Source organism: Myotis davidii, unplaced genomic scaffold (genome assembly GCF_000327345.1).
Source record: "Myotis davidii unplaced genomic scaffold, ASM32734v1 scaffold238, whole genome shotgun sequence".
Classification (NCBI taxonomy): domain Eukaryota; kingdom Metazoa; phylum Chordata; class Mammalia; order Chiroptera; family Vespertilionidae; genus Myotis; species Myotis davidii.
Window position 1 is genome coordinate 4,569,632 of NW_006293779.1, and position 26,659 is coordinate 4,596,290.

Consider the following 26,659-nt stretch of genomic DNA (forward strand, 5'->3'; position numbering starts at 1 on the left):
TGGATAGCTAATCTATTGCAGTACCATCTCTCCCATAATTTCTGGAGATTTCCTTTCCCCTTAGGTTGAGCCAGGCGATCTGTGAATTATTCTGCTTCATCCAAGTGGTCTGCCAAATAGACAAATGTACATTATTGGGATCAAACCCACTCCTTTTTTCACCAGTGCTCTAATACTGCCTTTATTTAAGGATACAAGAGTCATTCATAATTTTTTAAATGCTGTATAGTATAGTTATTTTTAAATGAGTATCATATGGTTTTAAGGCTGAACCTCAGAGATTATCTAGTCTAATTCTGGGATTATAGATAAGAAGGCTGAAACTCAGAGGTTTAACTTCCCCAGAGTCCTACCATTAATGAAGGACAAATATGATAAAGGGTAACCCAAGTTAACTATCTTGAAAAATCTAATCTAAAAATTTAAACTTAGAAAAAATTACTCATTTTATAAAGGGACTAGCTGAAGAATTTTTTAAATAATGAGCTTCTGTAACTTCTTTTTAGGAATTTACTATGCAAGATAAATGTACACTAAATCTGTACAAATGTATCTATACCATAAAGTTAACTATGAGCCTACATTCAAGATTGATTTTTAGGTGACATAAAAATGTTTTTATGCTTGTAAAATATTTTTTCAATTTGTAAAACAATGTAAAATAACTTTTACTGTTTATGCCACCATCATTAAAACAGAATATTTCTGTCTTCTTCAAACAGGGTTCATTTGAGAAAAAAGAGTGAACAGTTTACTTTCTAATGTCTGTAACACTGTTTCAATCAATAAAATAAAATTTGCCCACCCTTAATTCATATTAAATGTAATGCTTACATTTACAGAGTATTATATTCCTTAATAAGAACTGTGAATCCAAATAATGTAATGAAACTCTGAATTTCCCATGAAAAGAATTTAGAAGGAAGGATACCTGACCAAGGACCTAGAGCTCAAAGTTTTATCTAAAAACATAAACAGTGGTGCTATTTTATCAACAATAAAATAATGTACTTATTTATTTACTACTAGAGGACTAGTGCACAAAAATTCATGCACTTGGGGGAGTCCCTCAGCCCGGCCTGTGCCCTTTTGAAGTCCAGGAGCCAACAGGGGATGTTCCACTGAAGCCTTAGGCCCGCTCCCCGCTTGTGGCTGAGCGGCACTCCCCCTGTGGAAGCACACTGACTACCAGGGGGACAGTTCCAGCCCCATCACCCCACCACCGCCACCGATGCCTCCCTCTGCGGGAGGCGACCGGTAGGCTGACCGGCAGGCCAACCGGGAGACTGTGCCAGCCAGCGAGTGGCCGGCCCTGCCCCCCATCGTCCCTCTGCCACCTCCACCACCAGTTGCCGCAGCACCCCCCTCCCTCCTCCACCCCCGATCACTGTTCCTCCCCTCTGCCCACTGGCATCTGCCTTGGCTGGCCTGGCACCACTCAGTAGCCAGCCCCACCCCCTGCCAACGGGTCGTTCCACCAGTTGGTTGATTTACATATTAGCCTTTTATTATATAGGATATAGAAGAAATTTTAAATAAATAAAATAATACTATAATTCTATAATTAAGCATAAAACTTTTCTTTAGTAACCTACATATCCTAATTCAGGAAGCAAAGAGCTTTTATTTCACCTGTTTCCAATTCTTGTCTTACTTTTGTACAACAACATAAAGAAAATGAAGAAACATTGGAGTCATCAGAATGGAGGGCAGCAAAGGGACAAAAAATAGGGGACATCTGTAAATAGTGTCAACAATAAGAAAGTTATAAAGATAAGTGCACTTTTTTTTCCTAAATGACACTGATATATAGCCAGACACTACTAAGATGTGTGCACGTTACTTATTCCTAAATTATATGAATATATATTCAGACACTGATATAATTAATACCAATCTACCAAGCAGATAAAGAAACACATTAAATACAACAGAATTGTGGGTGTATTCCCTGCCCTCTTACCCCAACTTACCACCCAATTATCCACTATCCTGAAATTTCTGTTTTGAAACCATTTTTGGCACACTTAGTGGCTTTTTAAGAAATGGTTTTTATTGCCATGTTTTTCCTCTCTGCAAATTTCTCCATATTAAACTTAGAAAGTAAGTTGCTGAAGAAGTTGGTATCAGTATTCCCCAATTTATTTGAAAGTATCTGTTAATTTTTATTTCAAAATTGACATAAAAAAATGGAAATGGTTTGTGCTATAAATATGAATAACTTTAAAATCTAAGTAGAGATAACCACTTGTTTAATAAATAATTACAAATGAACAAGTGAATGAATAACAAGGGAGCTAGCCACCATACTGTTAACAGTATTGTCCTCTTAATCAGTGATTAGCAGCACTAGATACAGCTGGCCATGCTCTCTCCTGGAACATCGACTGGCTTCAGCAGTGCTATTTTCTCCTGGTTTTCCTGCTATTTCAATAACCATCCTTATGAGTCTTCTTTATTAACAGCTTTTCCCCAAAATAACCTCTAAAAATCCCTCAGGACATTGGGGCTCTTCTCTCTCTACCATCTCCCCAGGTGACTTCCAGCATTCCAATGGATATAAGTAATGTCTTCATGCCAATCACCTCCAAGTTCATATTTCCACTTCAACCTCTCTTCTAAACTCTAACCTTACATATCCTATCTTTGGACATCTCCACTTAGATGTGTAATAGGCAATTCCAAATTAACATGTCCAAACTGGAATTCTTGATCAATGCCTCAACCTGCTCACCCACTCCAAACCTGTACCTCTCTCTAGACCTCTCCTCTCCACCTAAGCAAACCGCACCAGCATCCACCTAATAACTCAAGCCAGAAATCTAGCTGTCATCCTCGATGACTCTCTGTTAGTATTTAATTTCCGTGCAATAGTAACAAATTTCATGAAAACTACATTTAACATTGTCTTACCTTCACAAGATAATGGCACTCTACAGAACTAAAGAAAAGAAGTCTGATAACATGATGTGGTGTCTTTGTTGTATTTCCTGAGCATTTTCTTTGGGGTGGGGTTGAGGGCGTGGAAGAGGGGTTAGGAAAGGAATTGAAGCAATATGATCAAATAGCATTGCTAGACATTCTGGGTGTTCACAACAAAAGATGCTGAAATATATTTGTTCTTCAAAACCAAAGACAGTGTCCTTAATAAAAACTTAATCATTCTCTGAAATAATATTTATTTAGCTTTAAATTACCTCAAAAAGAAAAGTCTTTATTTAGAAAGTAAGTTCTAGAATCTTATGTGAAATTTTTTTGTGAGATAAATAGCTCTTCCATACCCTATTCTGAAGTCTGTAATCAAGGATAATTATACTGTGGAATAAAAGCCAAAAGTCACTACAATTTTAATAGCATCTTATACACCCTATAAAAATATTTTAAATTCATAAAACATATAGGAAAAGAGAGCAGCAGTCTTCTCTTACAACTAGCCCTTAAAGAGGAAAATCTTTACTTACACATGCTGTAAGATACTTAAGACAGAAAGGTGTGCTTTGTTGTTACATTTATGTAATTTTATAACCTACCAGGCTCTCCACCTCCATTAATTATATTTAACTAGAGGCCCAGTGCATGAAACTCATGCTCTGGGGGGGAGGGGGTTCCCCTCAGCCTGACTTGCACCCTCTGGCAGTCCGGGACCCCTCGCTCCTTACCACCCACATGCTCACTGCTCCTCACCGCTCGTCTCACTGCTCCTTAGCACTGCCTTGGAGGCAGGAAAGACTCGCGCCACCACCAGCTGCACTAACCAGCCATGAGCCCAGCTTCTGGTTGAGTGGCGCTCCCCCTGTAAGAGCACACTAACCATCAGGGGCAGCTCCAGCATTGAGCATCTGCCCCCTGGTGATCAGTGCACATTATAGCAACTGGTTGTTCTGCCATTTGGTCGAGTTGCATATTAGGCTTTTATTATAAAGGATTCCATTATCAGTAAGTAGGCAAAGCTCTGGGTAATTTTATTGTTGTCTCCAAAACCTAAAGCTTGAAACGTCTGCTCAGTCTCTTAAAATGAAAGACCATAGCATCTGAGAGAATATTTATAAATTTTCTAAGTCATTCACTCCCACAGTCAATTTCCAAGTAATGAAAGAATATGTTGAGTTGATAAACATTGCTGATCACCTAAATTAGGTATTTATGATACAAAGAGAAATAAGGCACTTTGGCTGTCTTTGAAAAGCTCATGGTACAAAAATAACTTCACACAAATTAGAGAAAAAAATTGAGATGATACAATTCTCTATTAAAAATGTTTAAGTGGTAAAATTTAAATGATCTCAAACTGTATGTTAAATTACTAAAACAAGAGTTATTCTCACAAATATTTTTAATCTGAAATTTTACAGACAGGGATAAAATGTTCTATCTCAAAATTTTTACATTAAATCTGATCATCTACAGTATATAATTTATGCAATATAAAATATATAATGTAAACAATAAGTGAGGAAAAATAAATGAGATAATATGGAAGTAAAGAGTCTTATTAAAATAAAGTGAAAATAGTGTTTCTATTGCATTCAAAGTGGTTTTATTTGTGACTCCATGAACCACTCAGAAATCCTTCGTATTTCTGAATATTTCACTCAAACTTTGCATCTGAAAGTTTGAAGAAATTACTTTAAATAAAAATATTTTTATAAAGACACAAAATAATTAATCTATTACAGTTATAGGAAACATACATGTTAAATACTCCACTTGAGTTGGCTGCCTACTGCAATGACCTCTGAAGTACAAGTAGCAATCATTGCATATTGCATTTGAAAATTAGTTTAAATGATTTTCCCTTGGTGTCAAAACTGTAGACCACAAAGACTTGTATGAGAAACAAAAGCAGGTAAAGGCCCCCAAAAGGGACACCTGCATACACACTGCACACACACACAGTCTTTGTTTTCATAATGGCTATATTTTGGAATGGTAATAAGACATTGTAATGTTCTTTCACATTTAACCTTACTTTCATCCTTTTTTAACTAAGTAGAAATTTCCTTGGCTAAAAGGGAATGCCATTATATACCAGGAAGCCACCCTTTCACTACAGGGGTGGAGGCCCAGGCTGTACAGCCCCATCACTAATTTGTTAGGAGCCTGAAGGCCAAGTTAATCTGCATTTGAGAGAGAAAGAAGTCCTCTCAGCTTTTCAAGAGAGGCTGATCCAATCCAGACAATTGTGTGTCCCTGCATACTCTCCTAGATTCAAAAAGTTTTGTTGTGACCAGAAAAAGGCTTGCATGTTAGAACTTGTATTAGCTTTATTGGGTGTACTTTGTATTAACATGGGAGCAGGCAAAGGCAACACTGACTTCGTAGGTCAGTAGCATAGAAAATCTTCAGAGTTAAATGCAGATGTGTTCCAAGGATCCGTGAGCTGGGAAAATCTGTGACTAGCTTAGGCCTGTTCTGGGGGGGAAACTCCTTCAAAAACTGCCGTCCTTTTTCCTAGTCTGTATCAAATCTCCCATTCTCAAAATATCTTGACAGAAGTATGGCCTCAAATATCTATTTAGTTAAATGTACACTAAAAGTGTAAACTGTACTATTCTCAAGGAAAATTTATATCTCAAGCAAGAGCTTGAAAAATCCAGATTTATCCAAATCAATGGAGAGTCTCTGGGTGGTGAACAGGTACCTTCCACTGAGCTTCGCCTGATGAGGTGAGCATTCCCTCAACTAAGTAAGTACTCCACACCTTCCCTTAACCCTCCTCATGCCATGAAGGGCAGTAAATACAAAAGAGAATGCAAAAGTCCACAGACAGGGAAATAGGTCTACTGAAGATTTACCAATTGTATAATGGCAAGACTTAGGGAAGTAAAAATTATTTATCATTAATAAACACACTTAATTTGACAAAGGGCTAAATTTGGGTTTGCTCCATAAGTGTTGGTCCTGCCCCTTCTCTCAGAGTTAAGGCACTCTGTTGAAGAGATATAAGTACCAATGGCATCTGAATATGAGGAATGAGATTAGAAAGAACTCAGTATAGCGCTATGAGATGTTAACCTGAGCAACAAAAACTTCTGAATTTGAGTTTTCATACAAAGAAAGAAAAAGGGAGATTTCGATGCACAGCACACTACAAGTTTTCTTGAAGTGCAAGGAAGAACCTGAAGGTCAAGTGGGCTTGGCCATCTGGGAATATGACCTTATTGAAGGGACAGCATTTCACCCACTTCAAGCACCTCCCAAATTTTGTAACTAGCTATTCATGAAAAAATGCATCTGCAATACTAAATCTCAGGTAGGAACTGAGCTGAAGTAGCGCCTCGAGTCCTTGAAAGTAAATCAGGGTCAAAGAAGGACTTGTTTTCATGGCTTCTGTCACAAAAAGTAAAGTTGTGGACATGATAATCCTTATTTCTTTACATACCACTGCAACTAGATTTAAAAAGTAACACTGAGAAAATGCAGTCTGCTCTACAACAGTCCAGATCTGGTCTCTATCAACTTTGCCAGTTTCAACTCATATATGCAATTTTTTAGGTGAAATAAAATTCCAAGATTATGCTCTTTGGATTCCTTTGGGATTTGGGGGAGGGGAGGTATTAAACAATTAAGTGAAACCATGGTCAGATAAAGAAGCAGCAAAGGGCCCCGACTGCCAGAGTAACACTTGGGTCCTCCGACTCACTATAGAAGACAAAGGGAGGACAGCTGACACGGACAGTCAGCATCACACGGACAAAGCAGGGACAGGCACAGCAGGACAACAGTGCCTGTTTAAAGACCATGTCAGGTTGAGAGTTGTAAATTACCATACTTCATAAACAATCTTTCAATATATTCATGTTTTCCACAAATTTTCTTTATTGTTAAAGGAATAAAGCAAGAACATCTATGGTGTTACCAAAGGAACTGAACCCAGACTGTTTTTCTCCTCAAACTATTATAAGATGTGTAAGAAAATACTTCTTAACTACTTTTCAGGAATGTAATCATTATGTAAATTTGTATGCAGAGACTAAGAATTAAATTTTACAAACAGACTTGCATTATAGAAACAAAAATGGGGGGAAATTCAATGGTCTTCAACTTGGGAGATGTTACCCTATAGGGGACATCTGGCAACGTTTAGAGATATCTTTTGTTATCACAAGTGGGGCGCAGGTGAGAGTTCAACTGGCATCTAAAGGGTAGAGGCCAGGGACACTATTTAATACCTACAATGCACAGAACCACCCCTCAAAAAGAGACTTCTTATCTGGCCAAAAATGTCAGTAGTGCTGAGGTTGAAAAATCCTGAATGGTGATCTGTGAATTCTGTCACAGATAAATGTGTGTGCTTTACCAGTGTCTACAACTCTAAGAGTCCCAGCAATTTGCTCCCAAGTGTAACCAAGACTTAAAGCACCAATCATAAAAATTAGAGGAAATGTAAATCGATACAATCTTTCAGAAGAAAAAAATATATATCATATATTCTTTTATAACATCACAAAAAGAGTGACAACCAGACATTTATATGTCTCTTGATAAAAGAACACACCACACCCGTAGTCTTGCCAAAGCAATTAAACCCAGATCTGATAAAGCCTTTAATTCAGCTGCCAACTTGAGGGAAATACATAGGAACATGCTGAACTGCACAATGAGTCTGCATCAGCAAAATCTAGACAATGGGAAACTCTGTAAGTGACTGACCTGAGTTCTTCAACAACAACAACAACAACATTGTAAGGAAAAGAGAAGAATAAAAGATGAAACTGTAGATGAAAAGAGACTTTAGAAACATATGGAATTTAAAACAATAGGTAACACTCAGCTCTAGTTGAAGGACCCATACTTGGGTGATGAAACCAGTCTCATGGGTTCCTTTCTAAAGTTAGGGTAGTGATTACTTTTGGAGAGAGGAAGTGGTTGGATTGGGGATAGAGCACATGGAGTCAAAGGAAAACTCTCTACCAACATGACATTTGGGACAGATATTACTATTCTCATTTTATAATTCAGGAAACAGAAGCTTAGGAGGTTTGAGTAATTTGCCAAGGTTACACAGTAAGTGGCAGGTGTGTAGTTTTAGTTCAAACACAGGTGACCTGACAAGCTGCAACTCTTGTGCAGGGATTAACTGAGATTTAACACACCTTTTTAAAGAGGTATAATTGTCAAAAAATAAAGTGCACAAATCTTGAGTGTACTTTTACTTGAGAGTAAAGTGTAATGAACTTTACATATGAAACACTGTTTTGTTCTGATGGTTTTAAATGTCCTTATCAAGAGAGGAGCGTATAAATAACCTCTTTAAGAAAATACCTCAAAGCCAAGTTGTTGACAATTTAAGATTGATAAGTAAGGCACTGCAGAACTTCTGTAGTAGCGAGTTTTTCCTATAACTAGGGGTAGGACAGTCAGGATGATGCATCTTACGTGATCCAATGTTTTAGTTTTCTTTTTTACTGATCAAAATAAACACTTTCTGGGAATTTTTGAATAGAACCAAGGTATGTTACTACATGTGGGAGATGACAAAGTAGCTTCCCTCCATAGAAAAAGAGACATGCAGCTCTAACCGGTTTGGCTCAGTGAACAGAGCGTCGGCCTGTGGACTGAAAGGTCCCAGGTTCGATTCCGGTCAAGGGCATGTACCTTGGTTGCAGGCACATCCCTAGTGGGAGGTGTGTGGGAGGCAGCTGATCAATGTTTCTCTCTCATTGATGTTTCTAACTCCCTCTCCCTTCCTCTCTGTAAAAAATCAATAAAATATATATATTTTTAAAAAGAGACATGCATGGGACATTTGAAAAGGAGCTCTCAAAGATTTAAAAAACAACAACAACAACAACAAACCTTGTCATGTTAACTAACAAAGGGGAAACTTTACATAGCACCACAGAGCAGGGGGAAAAAACACTAGAAAGCTTTGTGGGAATTACTAGATTTTCTGAAAGCAATAAAGAAAAAGTAATTTGACTATAGTGAGGTTTAAAGAAGCTATTTGGAACTGTCCATTAAAGTAGGTTTAACTCTTTTAAATTAATTCCATGTAATAAAGTTAACTTATACATAAGGACCCACGAAATGAGGGCCAGCCTATGTCACAATCTAAACCCGTCAGCCAGCTCTTACAGGAAACACCTGTCAAGGAAACCTACCTAACATACACCAATCACAACCCTCCAACTCAGCTTAAGCCAGCTCAGCTTACTCTAGAAATAAGACTTGCTGGCCTAGGAAACCCCTAACTATGTCCTGTTACCTCTCCTAACATTTTATAACTTACTCTTGCCCAATATCCCACAGGAAGAATGTTCCATGTGTGTGAGGACATCAATGCCATACTTGTTTGTTTCAGCTTTGTTACCTGACACATGTAACATTTAGGTCTGGACGTGTTGTAAATAACAATAATAGATAACATTTTTAGAGTGTTCTGTGGTAGTCACTGAATTAACCAGTTAAATGTAGTAATTCAATCTTCACGACCACTTTCCCAAATAGGTAGTTATATTCTCATATATACGTGTGTATGTGTGTGTGTGTGTGTGTGTGTGTGTGTATTTTAGATGAAGAAACCAAGTCACAAAACTAAGTAAGCAGCAGAGCTGGAATACTGATCTTTTTGTGTGTTTGCGTTTATCCATGGCTCTGCAGTTACTTGGCAGTTAATTTTCCTGTTCGCTAACCCCACTCTAAATTAGCACCACAACTCCTGTGGTGGGCACTCCTAATATAAATTAGGAGAAACTCAGTGTTCTCTAGAGTGAATACCTATCTGAATCAGTTCCAACCTGAGGAAGGAAACATTGGAAGTAAACTTAACCTAAAACTTGACTAGCTGTAACTCTGACCCATTATATTCCAAACACATGGAATATTCAAAACTCATGTGTTCTGGAAATTCATCAGACAAGATTCATCCTGTAAACTACCGATTTCTCTAGTTGGTTGGCACATAGTAGGCACTCAACACTGACTGAATAAAAGTGAATGTGAACACATGGGGTAACAACCACAGCACATGCATAATCTAATACCAAGAAATTAAACCAGATAATCTCTAGTGGCCCCTTTTAAAAATATATTTTTTATTGATTTCAGAGAGATATATATACACTGAGTGGCAGATTATTATGACCATGCCATCAGTACTTCGTTGGGCCACCTTTTGTCTTCAATACTGCGGTGATTCTTCTTGGCATTGACTCCACGAGATGTTGAAAGGTGATGCGAGGAATCTGACACCATGCCTGATGAATAGCCAGCTGCCACTAGTGTTCGAACAGGCCTTCGGCTTCCATATCCCATATGATGCAGTGTACAGCTAATTTGCCCACAAACGTCAGGTGGTCATAATAATCTGGCCACTCAGTGTATAGAAACATCAACGATGAGAAAGAGTAATTGATCGGCTGCCTCCTGCACACCCCTACTGGGAATCGAGTCCGCAATCCAGGCATGTGCCCTGACCAGGAATCGAACCATGACCTCCTGGTTCATAGGTCTATGCACAACCACTGAGCCAGGCAGGAGGGGCTGCTCCTTTCTTTTTAAGTAGTAGTTGAAAGGCTGAACTACGTAACTGAGAGAACCAATGATGATAACATGATGACAGAAATTTTCTTACTAATATATAAATTTACATGGGTATTTGCCTTTATTTTCAGTTTGCTGGGAGTCTCTATTATCATGAAAGGTAAAAATATAATTAATATGTATCACTTCATCACTCTCATACACAGACACATACACACACCATTAAATACATCCTTTGAAATAAAAGTGGAGGAAAAACTCAGTAAACATTTTTAAATTCACACATTCTTTTTTGGGGGACAGGGTGTGTTAACCCAGTTTTTTGGCTTGTTACTCACTAAAAACTATAAGATATGTCAGTGTCAAGGCCATGTGTTGAGAGTCTATGGGATTCTTTTTCTTTAGCATTCTCTCTTTTATTGGCAGGTTTTCTTAGATCTGTCATCTGGAAGAGCTCGTTCTGCACAGTTGATGATTTTCCATAGGTTATGTTTTCAGGCTGAATCACAGTCTTTTGTAGCCATAATCTGCTGAAGTTCTCGTCACATTCATATAGTATTTAAAACATTTTTCAAAATGTAATATATGAGATTTTTCCCATCTTCAGAATTAAACTAATATCAAAATGTCTTAAAAGAATTAATTATGGGGCAGGGGATAATTAAACTTTAGAACTTAGAACTCTAAATCTACCACAGAGTTGTAAACCTAGTGTTTTATGTATTCTTACTATAGGTTATCTGCATCAGCCAAGCAGGTTTGCCAATGCTGAGTGAGTTGATTCTGATTTATAGTTAAGATTGTTAAAACTTGTATTCTGTGCCCTTGCTACACATGTACATTGTAAATATTGCATAAGAAGACTGGAATGCAATAGCCATAAAAATAATTGTGGGCTATTACATAATCAGGAGTCTGTTTCTATTCTTTATTAGGCTAGTCTCATCATATCAAGTAAAATATATGTATTGAATAAAAATAGAATGAGTTCGAGAATTATATTTCCTTTTATGTTTTCTTTAGATTTTCAGATTTTATTATTATAATTGTGGATCATATTTCTTTTTTTACAAAAGTAGAGTTCACTTGAATAATATAAGAACTCATCTACATCATCATTAAATCATTTTATATATACTATATACACATACATACATTTTTTTCTTTAAAAGCAAATTCTTCCTGAGTATATATTGTGTTCAGGGCACTGTGCCCAGAATACAGGGAAATACAAAGGTGAATTAGACTAAATTTTCCATAAGGAGCTTAAAACTCATAAATATCAGCCCTTCCCTCTCATTTGTACAGCTACCAGTGTATCACTTCACTTCTAGGCTGTTCAAGGAAACAGTCCTAGATAATGTGTTACTGAGGTAAATAAATTAAGTTGAACTTTTAGCTATGTGCCATCAAGTACAAATTTTTTACTATAATTACGATTGCCTGGGTATCCCACCATAAAACCTCAGCCTTACTCATGTTAATTCTCAACATATGTGTTTATGGTAATTTGTTAAAATGGATCGACTATCAAATGAACAATAGAGTATAATAATAACTCAAAAGGATGATTCTGAGAAACAGAAAAGAATAGCCTCATGTTGATTTCCAAGTTTTTTCAACATCAGTTACAGCAACTGAAAAAGGCTGAATCATTCTAAAATTATTATGAGAACTTGCTTAACTTTGTTCAGGGTGGAAAACAGATCCTACATAGCCTTAACAGGGCTCATCGGTCTTGCTCTTGAATGACGCAATTGTTTAGAGGCGCTAATACAGTTTCCTGGACAGGCTACAGTATTTCAAAGGAAACAAGGTTGGATTACTGCACCAGTCTACAAGGCAGCATGTGTGCGACCACAGGACTGAAGCAGGTTCTATTCACTGCCAACTGCCTTGCTGAAATCATTTTTTAGAAAGGGGTGGAGGTGAAATGTGTTAACAGGACTGTTACGTGTTTCCACCAGAAAGTTCCTGTCAAAAAAAGTATTTTCATAATTACATCATATTAGAGGCTACAAAGAACTAGACTGGGCACTGAATGTGCAAGAATAAAGTTCCACCCCTTTATGCAGAGAAAGGGCCTGCTCTGGAACTAGCTTCCATGGGCAATCAATCTCTTGAGTAAGGCGAACCTGTGCTCTGCCATACTCAGCTACCATAACCCTGGCCAGCCCGCTTAACTGCTCTCAGCTTAAGTTTCCTCGCCTATAAGAAATACAGATAATAATGCCCTCCTGTATGAGTCAAGATTTTTCTGATTATAAATGGCAGAAGCCTAAATCATACTTCAGAAAAATAAAAAAGATAATCTATTGGAAACCTATGGGAGAGGCTCAGAGACTCCAAAAGATAGCTGGTTATAGAAGCTAAAACCAAGACAGCTCCTCCAACGTGAAGAACTGAACCCCAAAGTCTCACCACTGATGTTCTTTCTCTCTAAATCTCTCTCTTCTGTACTTCTTTTCCCATGTTTCTTATCTGTACTTATTTTTCCATCCTTACTTCTCCACTCCCACAGATTAGAGCTGCACTCTTGAATGTGGTAGCCATTAACCAATGTGGTGATCGAGCATTTGGAATATGACTAATCCAAATTGAGAGATGATAAAAAATTAAATATACACCAAATTTCAAAGACTTTGTATAAAATCCTATCTAATAAAAGAGGTAATATGCAAATTGACCATCACTCCAACACACAAGATGACCGCACCCAAGTGGTCAAAGATGGCTACCCCATGTGGTCACAAGATAGCCGCCACAAAATGGCTGGCAGGGGAGGGCAGTTGGGGATGATCAGGCCTGCAGGGGAGGGCAATTGGAGGGGGGCCCAGGCCTGCAGGGGAGGGCAGTTGGGCCTCTAGTATATATATATATTAAATATCTCATAATAATTCTAACTTTGATTATATATTAAAGTAATATATTGAATGTGTTAAGTAAAACATATTAAGCTAATTTCACCTGTTTCTTCTTAGTTCTTTAATGTGGCTACTAGAAATTACATGTGTGGCTCACACTTATGGCTTGCATTATATTTCCACTGGACTGTGCTGATCTACAGGCTTTTCCCACACAGTGAGGAGCATGACCACCTGTAGTCCTAGACTCAATTCATGTGAGCTTAAAAACATCATGGTAAAAAAAATGTTTCCTTTTCCTGCTTCAATTTTCAAATGTTCTTCTAGGAAAAACTCTGGGGCAGACTGGATGATGTATCCAGCCCTTGGACTAATCGCTTCCAGGCAGAAGAGGAACTGTAATGTACAGCACTCTCAGAATCACAGTTGGGGAAACTAAGACATGGAAGAGAATTTAGTAAATTATATATTACCAACAGATTATTTAAAAATGAGAGAGAAGATGGAATAAAAAGGGAAGAAAACAGAAAAAAAAAAAAAAGGAAGTAAAAGAGAAACGGAGAATTCACCCAAGTTGAAGGTGTAAGTAAAATATCAGCTAAGAGAGCATGGTATTAAAATCCACCCATGCTCATTAAACCAGATCCCTTTACTGATCTTTCTATGCCGCTCCAGGTGTAGTTGTGAAGAAACATTCTTCTCCATAATCTAAAAGAGATGGGCAAACAATTGCCCACATGCCAAATCCAGCCCAGTGCCTGTTTGTGAAAATAAAGTTTTATTGGAACCCAGCCACAAGGGTTCATTTACATATTGTGTATGGCTGCTTTCATGCTATGACAGCAGAGCTGAGTAGTTGTGACAGAGACCATCTGGCCTGCAAACCTAAAATTTTACAATCTTGCCCTTTAGAGAAGACATTCAGGCGCTCTTATCTGGAGTGTATTTCCCTCCAAAGCCCTGCTTCTCTCTCTAGAGAAAGGAGAGAGAACAAGAACAATAAAATGAGAGCACCTGGCTGGTGTGGCTCAGCAGAAGACTGTCGAAAACAAGAGGTCACTGGTTCAATTCCTCGTCAGGACACTGCCCGGATTGTGGGCTTGATCCCCAGTAGGGGCTGGGGAGAGCTGCAGGAGGCAACCAATTGGTCAAGGTTGTTTCTCTCTATCCCTCTCACTTTCTTTCTCTCTAAAAATCAATGAAAACATATTAAAAAAATAAAGAAATAAACTGAGAGCAGTCATGGGTCCCCTACTTCATGAAAGAATAAAATGAAGTTCCCTGCAGAATACATTTTTAGACAATCTCACAACTTCCTTTGTGATTAAGTTTCAAATGCAAATTTTGGCTCAAATTTAGCCATGATAAATCAGACTTACTGCAGGAATAAACAGTACCCTACTTTTACGGCACTCTCTTCCAGGTACACATTCCTACTTGTATAAAAGTATGCCCACTCCTATTTGGTTAGACAGAAACTATTTCCTTTAAGATAAGATGAGGGTTTTCTGTGAATCCTTTATGGTCTCTCAAGAAACAGACAACTGTTTTTGCTTTAATACCAGATTTCACAAGAATGAGTTAAAGCAGTCTTTATTTCTAAAAGCTACTTATTAAGTGTAACTTTATTGGATCCAAAAATTCTGTCAACTAAACAGTCTCAAATTTTGAAGCATCATTTAATCTGTGGTTTAGAGAAAAATCTTTGTGAGGTCAGCTTTTGAATTGATATTCATTTATCAGGATTAGGGAGCTTTTAATGTCTGCTATCTTATGCTCGCTGAGAAACAACTATCAATACATGTCACAGTAAAAGCTTGCTGGATTTTACATAAAGAGAATATTTGGTGGAAATTACCAGTTTCCTTCATAGTAATTGTATAAAACTAAATGAACTTTCAAACAGTTCCAATAATAAAGGACAATGCAAGAATTCATCCAAAAAGAAATTCTAGGGAGATAAATTAGCCTAATTCTCTCCTTCTGGGTACACAGAATGCCAAACCCTCCCCTTTCCTATAGAAGGTGAGAAGAATGAAACATTTCAAAACTGCAAATGTACTAAAACTCAATCTTTAGTGACAAGTCATACACATGTTTAACTCATGCCATGACCTATTCTCCCTAACTATATGAAAGAAAGATAGGACCGACCACTGAAATGCTTTTTTCCCCAGCAACATTTCCTTTAAACTTTTCAAAGACAGAGCATCAGTAAGATTATTGCATTCAAGTATATCATGAATTAAAGCTACTTCTTGAAAAGCCAGGATTACTTTGGCTAGTATGCTATCACTTTAGTTGTTTCTTAACAATTTCACTTGATAGGTTCAGTTTTTTAAGTTTCCATCCCATTTCTACAACTCACTTTGTCTATTAGTGGATAAAATAGGTACATTTGGACATATAAACTTATGATGGCTTTCACAGTGCAGTAAAATTTCACTATAGCAAATCAGTAGGGTGTGTAGTCAAACTCCATGCTATCTCAATGTTAGAAGTCTACTTAACCTTTCATTTATTTGGGATGTCAAGGTAAAACTATACTGATGCTGATAAAGAGTATCCTAACCCTAGAAATTTGAAGAGTTTATTTTAGGATTTAGACTATCAGTCATAAGCCTAGTGATTAAAAATTAGAAGCATCCAAATGTAAATAATATGTAAAGCAGCTTCTAACGCAAACTTTGTTTTTAAGAGTACAGCCAAATATTCCAAGGTTATGATTCAACAACTTCAGGAACTTAGATCTTAAAGCCCTCAACAGATATTCTGGGTTACTTCTGGAATGCCAGTTAGTTGTTGTTGTTGTTTTTATTGTGTTGGGATTATTGAAACACTCGATAAGATGACAAAAATCACAAAGAGCTTGTAATTTTTAAAAAATATTTTTAAATTGAATTTATTGGGGTGATATTCATTAATAAAATTGTATAGGTTTAAATAGGTTTTTTGTTGTGGTTGTTGTTGTTGTTGTTTTTGCTACTATTTTGTGTTATATAAATATTTCTTTTTTGGTCCTTGTGGTTTTACTCTCTTTGCATGAACAACAGGTCCAGAAAGACATCAGTGCTTCAATGTACCCATTTCACCTACAGGAGAAAAATCATTTCATAGTACTTTTATTTGGGGAAAGGAAAGAAGCATTCTAATTTGCCAAATAGATTCCACTCTTCTCCTATTTGACTAGCAAAAAAAAAAAAGTAAGGGCATCATAATATAAATTTAGAAGTCTTGGAAAAGAAAATGGGAAAATTTGATTTTGAAAAGAAAATTTAAGACAGATTATGATTCAAGGAACATTTTTTTCCCTTTGACCTTCAAGAACAGGAGCAGAGGCAACATCAAGTTCAAATAAACAAGACAACCAATCAAACTGATAAGGCCCCCAAAATCAAACCAAAGATACTATAATTGTAAATTATGGAGTAAAGTGATTATATAAATAAGGTACTTTCATATATTACTGCATCTGGTTTTAAATAGTCTGAAATAGAGTTTTAACTGGAATATATGGAGGTCAATGAGTCTGTGATCTAAGAGTTTCCAAGGAAACTGCTTGCTACTCTAATGGAGCACAGTAAATGCTGAAACTGAATTAGTTATGCTTAATAATGACAGCTCTAATACATATATTTTCTACAACAGGAGTGAGGAGAAACTAATGTAAATTGCTCACTTCCATTCTCACTTGGACTTCACAACTCCTGGATACAGAGTAGAAAACTAGTCTAATAGAAACTAAAAATGAAAGTGTAATGAAGCACAAAAATCCAATGTTTTACTTAATGAAACATGAAAATTAAAAAAGTGTTCCTTAATCTTTTGCCTATAATTTATATTCCATAAGACCACACTTACAATCATTATTAAAATTAATATCTAATATTATTTACTCACTACAGTATGCAGGAAAACTTGTACAGGATTCTGTCTTCCCTTCAAACTGTTACAAACACTGCTAACTCTTTAAACAACATCAAATTAGGAAGGTAGAGATTTTTCTTACATTAGACTAAAGCTATATAGCCCCAGGTTGAAATATGGAACTGAGGGCAGTCACAACCAAAACCCGCATCTAGCAATGAACCTAGGCCTTTGTCTTAGGCTTCCAGTTCAGAACTTTCTCCCTGGTCCATTTAGTTTCTTTCACCCTAACCACAGCCTAGCCACTTGCATTCTATCTTTCTCTTCAAAGCATCTGTAGATCCCTCCCCAAACCACAGCTTGCCTGCATTCATTTTAAAGAATGTCATGGCCCGGCCAGTGTGGCTCAATGGTTGAGCATCGACCTATGAACCAGGAGGTCACAGTTTGATCCCCAGTCAGGGCACAAGACCAGGTTGCCGGCTTAATCCCCAGTAGGGGGTGTGCGGGAGGTAGCAGTGATTTGCTCTCATCATTGATGTCTCTATCTCCCTCTCCCTTCCTCTCTGAAATCAATAAAAATATATTAAATATTTAAAAAAATAAAAATAAAAAATGCCATGTACACTGGCCTAATTCGATTCTCGTTCTCTTCAGGTCAGGCCAACTATGAGGTGCCTGAGATCAACTGCTAACATAAGTATGGAAAATAAAATGCCCTTTAGCAAGGCATAATTCGTATGCAACCTGACTTAAAGATAGAATGCAAATTAGACAATTTCTAACAGATCTTTCATGCCAAGAAGGTTATTTTATCTTATAATTAAACATTATTTCAAAATTACTTTTAGGGCTACTCTTTTAGCTTTTAGGTAACAAAGGAACTTAATGGATCTAATGCAATTAATCTCTATATATAAAAGCCCAGCGACCTGAACAGTGGAACAACCAGAACAACCAGAACAACCGGTGGCTATGACGCGCACTGCAGCAGCCAACCGACCTGATCTGGCCCGATTGGTCCCCAACACCCCAATCGGGGGCGTGGCCAGCTGGCCAACCACCTATAGCCCCTCCCCCCTGCCAGCTCAGCCCAACGGGCCCCCATTGTGGCGGCCGGCCAGACCTCACCCATGCACGAATTCGTGCACCAGGCCTCTAGTATTTTAATAGAATTAATCATCCAAACAAATGCTGGTAAATCAATTGCATACATATTCAGAGTAATATAATTACTTTAAAAATTCATTTATACTCTCATATTGACAACTATATATTTTTACCTTGAGAAGGTATGTGGGAATATTACTGAAATCCACCGGCAACTTCAAAAGGAAACGAGCTGAAAATTCACCAGTCTGTAGAAAGAAAAGTATAAAAATAAGATTAAAAATCAAAAAATAGGTTGTGACATGACAATTACAGCCAAAATCACAAGTTCAACCTATTCAAAATATAGGCATCGTCAGTTTGGGTAAAACAACATGAAACAAACAGACAAAAAAAAAGGATGAAAAAGTATGGGAAGATCAAAAAAAGTATTAAATTATTAGTTACTAAAAAGTACAATTAAAACTTTTAAAATGTTTTATAAATGCAATAAAATTATAATGCAGTAGTATTACCTTTGTTTATTTTTAAGTATAGAAAGAACACCTTAATGTATGGTTTTTTAAAAACATGAACAATAGAGACAGACCTGCCCCTTTGATTCCTTTGCTTTTACTGAAGCATTCAGACTACTTCACAGGAGTGGGCAAAAGATTAATAATAATGAATAATATAATAATTAATGAATACATACTAATATAAGAATAAGCTCTGTGTTTCATGCTCTCACAAGCATAAACCTACTTTTGCCCCTCCCTGAATTTATAACCCACAGGCTCAGGACATATATCATCGGCCTTCATAATTTGTCTAGAAGTGCACACAAGGTCAAACTTCTACCCATATAAAACAATTCATCAGTGGATACGCCAAATAATATTTAATTCCCTGAAAATCTGTTAACATTATCATCAACTAATATTTTTCAGTGATTCTATCTGTAAACCAGTCTTCATAGGAAAGATATACAGAGGTTTGGCAATTTAGAACATTTAACTAAGCTATCAATAATTTTATTTTTTAAAAGAGAAAACTCATATTAGAGAAAAAAATTCAATTTTTATGATGGGAAAGGCTAAGGAATCACATTTTTTATATGTTTTTATTGATTTCAGAGAGAGGAAAGGAAAGGGAGGGAGAGAAAAAACCATCAATGATGAGAGAGAATCATGAATCGCCTGTTTCCTGCATACCTCCTACTGGAAATCGAGCCCACAACCCAGGCACGTGCCCTGACCAGGAATGAAACCGTGAGGTCCTGCTTCATGAGTCATCACTCAACCACTGAACCACACCAGCTGGGCTACAGAATCACATTTTTTAAAATCTTTGTCATAGTCTAGAGGAGGGGTTTTCCAATTGGTTGTACAGACACCTAGGGGGTTCCAAGGGAAGTCTTGCAAAAGCAACAAAGATGGGTGCTGAGCTGGTGGGACTGTGGGTCTTCCAGCCTCTCTTAATGCAAGCCTGCAGCTCAGCTTGGGATTTTGACATGTTGGGCTTCACTGTTACGTGTTGTCCCGACAAAGAACTTCAGGGATAACCTAGAACCACTCTAAAGAGTTTATTTCTAGCTTTTCATATTGTGACTACTATAGAGCTCCCAATATCTCCACTCCCTTCCTCCCTTATGAAAACAAACACCTCAAACTCCCCAAAACGTATCTTTAAACACAGTACGCACTTACAGGTTTATAATGGGTGAGTGGATGAGCACACACAATACACATGCACACTTTTTTAAAAAATATATATTTTACTGATTTTTTACAGAGAGGAAGGGAGCGGGATAGAGAGCCAGAAACATCAATCATCGACCAGCTGCCTCCTGGCACACTCCCCACGGGAGATATGCCCGCAAGCAAGGTACATGCCCTTGACCGGAATCGAACCTGGGACCCGAGTCCGCAGGCCGACGCTCTATCCACTGAGCCAAACCGGTTAGGGCACACATGCACACTTCTTAAACCTGAGAGCTGAGAGCTGCACTCAGTATAAAACATCAATACATTCACTCCACTCAAAACCCAACATCTGAGAGGATAGTTAAGAACCACTTGAGGATGTATAAACAACTCATCATAGTGGGTGGAAGGAGGTCTCTGAAAGATCCTAATAAAACTCTTACCTTCTATTATGGTCCAAGATTACTAAAAGGTGTGGTTTTGATGCTATGTTAAGCTTTTAGAACTAACATAAGCTCCTAGAACTCTAGAACATATCCTGTTAAATGTGATTCTTTGGACCTAAGAGAGTCTGTTTTCAAGTATGAGAGGTCATAAAAGGAGTAAGTATAGGGGCAACATAAAAAAAAGTACAGAGGTACAGAGTTAAATAGGAGCTTATGAGAGGGCACCTAGCCCAATGGGAGTTTGGTGAGGGATATTGGAACACAAACAGAAAAGTCTTCCTTATCTAATGAAAATAAACAAACTAACAGAATAGAAACAGACTCAGAGATACAGAGAACAAACTCACAGCTGTCAGAGGGCAGGGGAGTTGGGTCAATGTTACTGGAGTGGACAAGCACTGATATTGATCTGAGGTCACCCAGAAACTCCCTTCTCCGTAGGTGAGCTATTTTCAAACCCCTGTGGGATGTGCAACAATCATTCATAAAATCAGTGAACACCAAAATGGCTACTACATGTACGTGGAACATTTGTTAAGTCAATCCTGTGGAGGTTGACACCGGTTTTTTAAAAAGTACCAAGGAATTAGAAGAGGTTGGTTGGACAGACAATAGTAAGTCAGACTCCATTCATTTTTTATTCATTTTCAATTTTTAGGGTCAAACAACCTACCAATTTATAAGTAGCCATTTCTACCCACTAGTCTAAAATGTCAATCTGTAAGTTAAAATGCAATCTCAAAACTTTGAATTTCTTAGACTCAATGGGTCTTATATTTTTAAATAACAAAAGGAGTGAAATGTGGGATTTAAAAAATTAAAAGAACTCTTGTACATATAAGGTAATCAGGAAAATAATTGCATATTTAGCACTTGGACTCATTTGAACTGCTAGTTATTTTAGTACATGCTCAGAACTTTAGCTCTTTTGCCCTTTTTTAGTTTGTACAATATGTTTTTATTCTACCAGCTATTTCAGACCAACATTCTTTTAAAAATGCTCAGATGAGCCTGGCCATGGCTCAGTGGTAGAGTGTCATCCTATGAACCAGGAGGTGATGGTTTGATTCCGGTCAGGGTACATGCCTGGGTTGCAGGCTCAATCCCCAATGTGGGATGTGCCGGAGGCAGCCGATCAATGATTCTCTCGCATCGTTGATATTTCCATCTCTCCCTCCTTCTCCCTTCCTCTCAAAAATCAATAAAAATATATTTTTTTGAAAAATGCTCAGATGATCCCTACATTATCTCTTCTCAAAATGTTGATCCTAGAACTAGTATAAATGTATATTTACTGGCAAAAGTCTGATTTATACAACTAAATTCATAATAAATGAATCTTAATGCTGTGAAGAGAATTTGATCTAACAGAAACCATAACGAGTACTTTATCTCCAACTTTCAAGCCTACTATACATTCTTTATTTTGCCGTTGAGAGACTAAATAAAACAGTACTCGTTTCTAATAGCATTGGAAACATCAGAAACTAGGCAAGAATTCCGTTTTCAGTTTTACACTGATTTTCCTTGTGAGCTGTAAGCTAATCTTCCTCTGCAAAATTGAGTAAATAGTGATTTAAAGCATATCTTACTATAAAAGTTGAGCTATAAACATGATATGAGGAGCAAAACGTAAGTCAGAAATCCTTTCTGAGTTCTATCTCCAACAATGACTTTTCCCGTGTTTTTATATTTGAAGTTCCAAGTTATTCAAGCAATTTATGGTCACTCTGTGGTAATGTCAAAGACTGCTTCCATAGCAATCTTTCCTGTAAGCTGAAAATGAGACATTTAGATGCAGCCAAGTGAACAGAATAATTTGATTTTTTTTTCAGTCCTTGGTCAAATCCTCTCTTGGATAGATGTAGAAAATTATCTGACCTATGACTGTTAAAATGTCAGCCATTCTGCCAACTGCCTTAATGGCAATTTCCCCAGCATTAGCAATAAATACGTGCATCCTTCCTTCTTTCAAGTTATAGTACATTGGCAAGTAACAAACTAACAACACTGAGTTTGGGCAATGTATTAGGTCTAAGCTTTTCTTCTGGTAATAGCAGCTGTGTCATAGTTCTCTCCCAGTTTTGGAAGTGACAGGTAGGCATATTATGCAGACTGGATTCCAAACCCAGGTTGCTCTGTAAAGGGAAATTTTACTTTCTTAGAGACTGTTCCCTGTCAACAAGCTTTCATCTGAAATTAACTGCTCTTACCACTTAGATAGCTAAAAGCTAAGAAATACTTAGCTTTAATACTTAGCCACAAGAGTGGCTATAGTTTTAGCTGGGTGACAACCTGGTAAGGGTGATTCTTCCAATGGACTCTGACAACCAATAGGCTAAGTCTGAAGGTTGTCCCCTGGCAAATGCATAATTATCTACTGCATGTAAAAAGGAAAGCCAAAGTTAGGCTAATTAGAACATCTCATATTTTACAAAATGGTGTTCTAAGATTGTTCTAAGTTCTAATACTGTTTAATTATTCCCCAAACCCTGTTCAGTAGATCTAATTCATTTATACCTATTTTAGAAATGAGAAAATTGAGGCTTAGAATAGTCAAAAAACTTGCCTACAATAATTGAGAGAATAATAGAGTCAGAGCTCAACCTAAGGCTCAAGATGTATTCATCCATTCATTGCTAAAAGTTAAGAACCTAAAATGTGTCAGGACCTATAAAGGCACTGCAAATATTATGAGTAAAATAGAAATGATACAGTCAACATGATGAAAGGGAAATGCCTATAATCAAGAATGCTCTATCTGGCAAGGTTATCATTCAGAACTGAAGGAGATCAAGAATTTCCCAGACAAATATAAGAATAACCAATGGACGCAAGATACTGGGGGGTAGAGGAGGCCAGGGGAAGGTCAATGGGGAAAAAAGGAAACATATGTACTACTCTTTGTAATACTTTAAGCAATAAAATAAAATAAAATAATCTGCCAAAAAAAAAAAAAAGAATTTCCCAGACAAGGAAAAGCTAAAGTTCGTCACCACTATATCACAAGAAATGTTATGCCCAGCTGGTATGGGTCAGTGGTTGAGCGTCGACCTATGAGCCAGGAGGTTACAGTTCAATTCTGGTCAGGGCACATGCCAGAGTTACAGGCTCAATACCCAGTAGGGGGCATGCAGGAGACAGCCAATCAATGATGTTCCTCTCTCATCAATGTTTCTCTCTCTCTATCCCTCTCCCTTCCTTTCTTAAGTCAATAAAAATATATTTATTTTAAAAAGAAATGTTAAAGGAAATCCTTTAAGTGGGAAAAAAAAGGTCAAACTAGAAATAAGAAAATATATGAAAGAAAAAATCTCACTAGTAAAGGCAAACATATCGAAAAAGTAGTAGACCAAACATTCATAAAACTAGTATGAAAACAATAAAAATGGCAATAAGTACATGCCTATCAATAAACACTTTTTTAATATTTTTATTGATTTCAGAGAGGAAGGGAGTGGTAGAGATAAAAACATCAATGATGAGAGAGAATCACTGATTGTCTGCCTCCTACATGCTCCTCCACTGGGGACTGAGCTTGCAACCTGGACATGTACCCTTACCGGGAATTGAACCGTGACGTCCTGGTTCATAAGTCGACATCAACCACTAAGCCACGCCAGCCAGGCTCACCAAATACTTTAGATGTAAACGACTAAGTGCTCCATTCAAAAGACATAGATAGGATGGCTGAATAGATTAAAAACAACAAAAAAGACCATTACATATTCTACCCACATGAGACTCATTTCAGAATAAGACACACAATGAATGAAAGTAAATGGATGGAAAAGATATTTCATGAAAATGAAAATTTTTTTAAAAGCTGGGATAGCAATACTTATAGGCAAAATAAACTTTAAAACAAAGGTTATAACAAAAGACAAGGGAACTAGAAATTCCACTACTGGGTGCTTAGCCAAAGAAAATGAAACATGAATTCAAAAAGATATATGCACCCCTATATTCAATGCAGCATTATTTACGGTAACCAAGATATGGAAGCCAACTAGGTATCCACTAATAGATGAATAGATAGGAGTAGTTATGTATGTATGTATACACATACACACACACACAGGGGGGGGGGAATATTATTCAGCCATGAAAATGAATAAAATCTTGCCATTTGTGACAATATGGATTGATCCAGAATGTGGAATTACTTATGCTAAGTAAAATAAGTCAGAGAAAGACAAATACTCTATCATTTCACTTATATGTGGAATCTAAAAAACTAAAAAAATGAACAAAGAGAACAAACAGACTCATAGCAGAGAACTGATAGCTGCCAGCGGGTTGGGCAGGGGAGGACTGGGAAAAAAGATGAAAGCAATTAAGAGGCACAAACTTACAGTTTTGATATAAATAGTTAAGAGGGTAAATTTAATTTTATATATCTTTTACCACAATAAAATAAAATTTAAAAAAATAACCTTGAACTGAATAAACAAGATGATTTGTAACAAGAATAAATTTTAGCCCTGACTGGTTTGGCTCAGTGGATAAAGCGTCAGCCTGCGGACTGAAGGGTCCAGGGTTCGATTCCAGTCAAGGGCATGTACCTTGGTTGCAGGCACATTCCCAGGAGGGGGTGTGCAGGAGGCAGCTCATCGATGTTTCTCTCTCATCGATGTTTCTAGCTCTCTGTCCCTCTCCCTTCTTCTCTGTGGAAAGTCAACAAAATATATATAAACAAAAAACAGGCTTCTGGGAGGAGAGGTGGAGTGATGCAACATCGAAGTGTCCAGGCTGTGGTCTCTAGGTGGGAGCAACAGTTTCTGTCAGTTGATTTAGTTTTCTTTCTAGTAAATTTAAAATAAAAAAAAATCTCTCATTGTTACACTAAACTGAACTTCAGTACTAAACTGGGATTCAGGCTGAGACTACTCTCTTGTTCTGAATGTTTGGATTTATTTTCTCAGCTTTCTTTTCCATCTTTATTAAAGAAAAATGTTGCAAGAACATTTTCAGTACTGGAATTTGATTTAGGAAGAAAGATACAGCAAAGATGACGAGAAGTCTCTTCTGAGATTAGGTCAGAAAGAATGTGACTCTGTCTTGCCCACACTCCCGCTCTCCTGACTGACTGATTGCTCTGATGAAGCCAGCTGCCATGCTATGAGCTGCTATGGGGAGAGGCCCTGTGAAGAGGCAAGGAGCTGAGGGCAGCCTCCAGTCAATGACCAGCAGTGAACTAAAAGGTACCAACAGCCTTATGAATGAGCTGAGAATGGATTCATCTCCAGGTGAGTCTTGAGATGACTGCAGCCCTGGCCAATACCTTGAGTGCAGCTTATGAAAGACTCTAAGCAGAGAGTCTACATAGACTATTGACAAATCAAAACTATGATAATCTATGTTGTTTTATCTCAGAGGGGAGGGGGAGGGATGGGCAGAGAGTAACCAAAGAATTTATATGCATATATGCATAACCCATGAACACAGACAATAGTGCAGTGAAGGCATGGGAGGAATGGGGGTTCACTGGTGGGAAAAGGGAGACATCTGTAATACTTTGAACAATAAGAATAAATTTAAAAATAATAAATAATAAAATACTAACATGCAAAAAATAAAAATAAATGTTTAAACCACTAATTTCTAGAATAATTATCTAATGCAGCAACATATAACTAATACAATATATTAATCATATGGTATGTTAAAAAAGAGATGCAAAAAACGTAGAGCAGGGTACAGGTGGAGGGATGCAAATTATCCTCTTAAAAAGAGGTGTTACAAAGACTTGCAAGTGAATGTTTACAGCATTATTCTTAACAGTTATAACATGGAAACCCAAATGTCCATCGTTGGTGGATAGATAAACAAAATGTGGTATGTCTATCCAATGGAGTATTAGTCAACCACAAAAAGAAATGAAGTGCTAAGACATGCTACAACATGGATGAACCGCAAATGTATTAAGAGAAAGAAGCCAGTTAGAAAAGACCATATATTATATGATTCCATTACATGAATGTTCAGGAAAAAACATCTGTATAGCAGAAACTAGTTTAGTGGATACCCAGGTCTGGAGATAGGGATAGAATTAACTGTAAATGGCATGAGGAACCTTACAGGGTGATGAAATCATTAAAAAATGGGATTGTGTTTGTGGTTGCTCAACTCAGCAAATGTGTTAAAAACCATTGCATTATACACTTAACACAGGTGAATTTATGATATGTAAACTATACAT

The 26,659-nt window shown here is 37.2% G+C and overlaps 1 protein-coding gene across 1 annotated transcript in view; it reads right to left on the reverse strand.

Moving 5' to 3' along the window:
• Positions 1-26,659, reverse strand: part of BRE (brain and reproductive organ-expressed (TNFRSF1A modulator)) — a 352,293-nt gene that overhangs the window by 211,168 nt on the left and 114,466 nt on the right. The window contains exon 6 of the mRNA XM_006767439.2: positions 18,500-18,574. Within this exon, the coding sequence (XP_006767502.1) occupies positions 18,500-18,574 (75 nt within the window). The remainder of the gene's footprint in view (positions 1-18,499; positions 18,575-26,659) is intronic.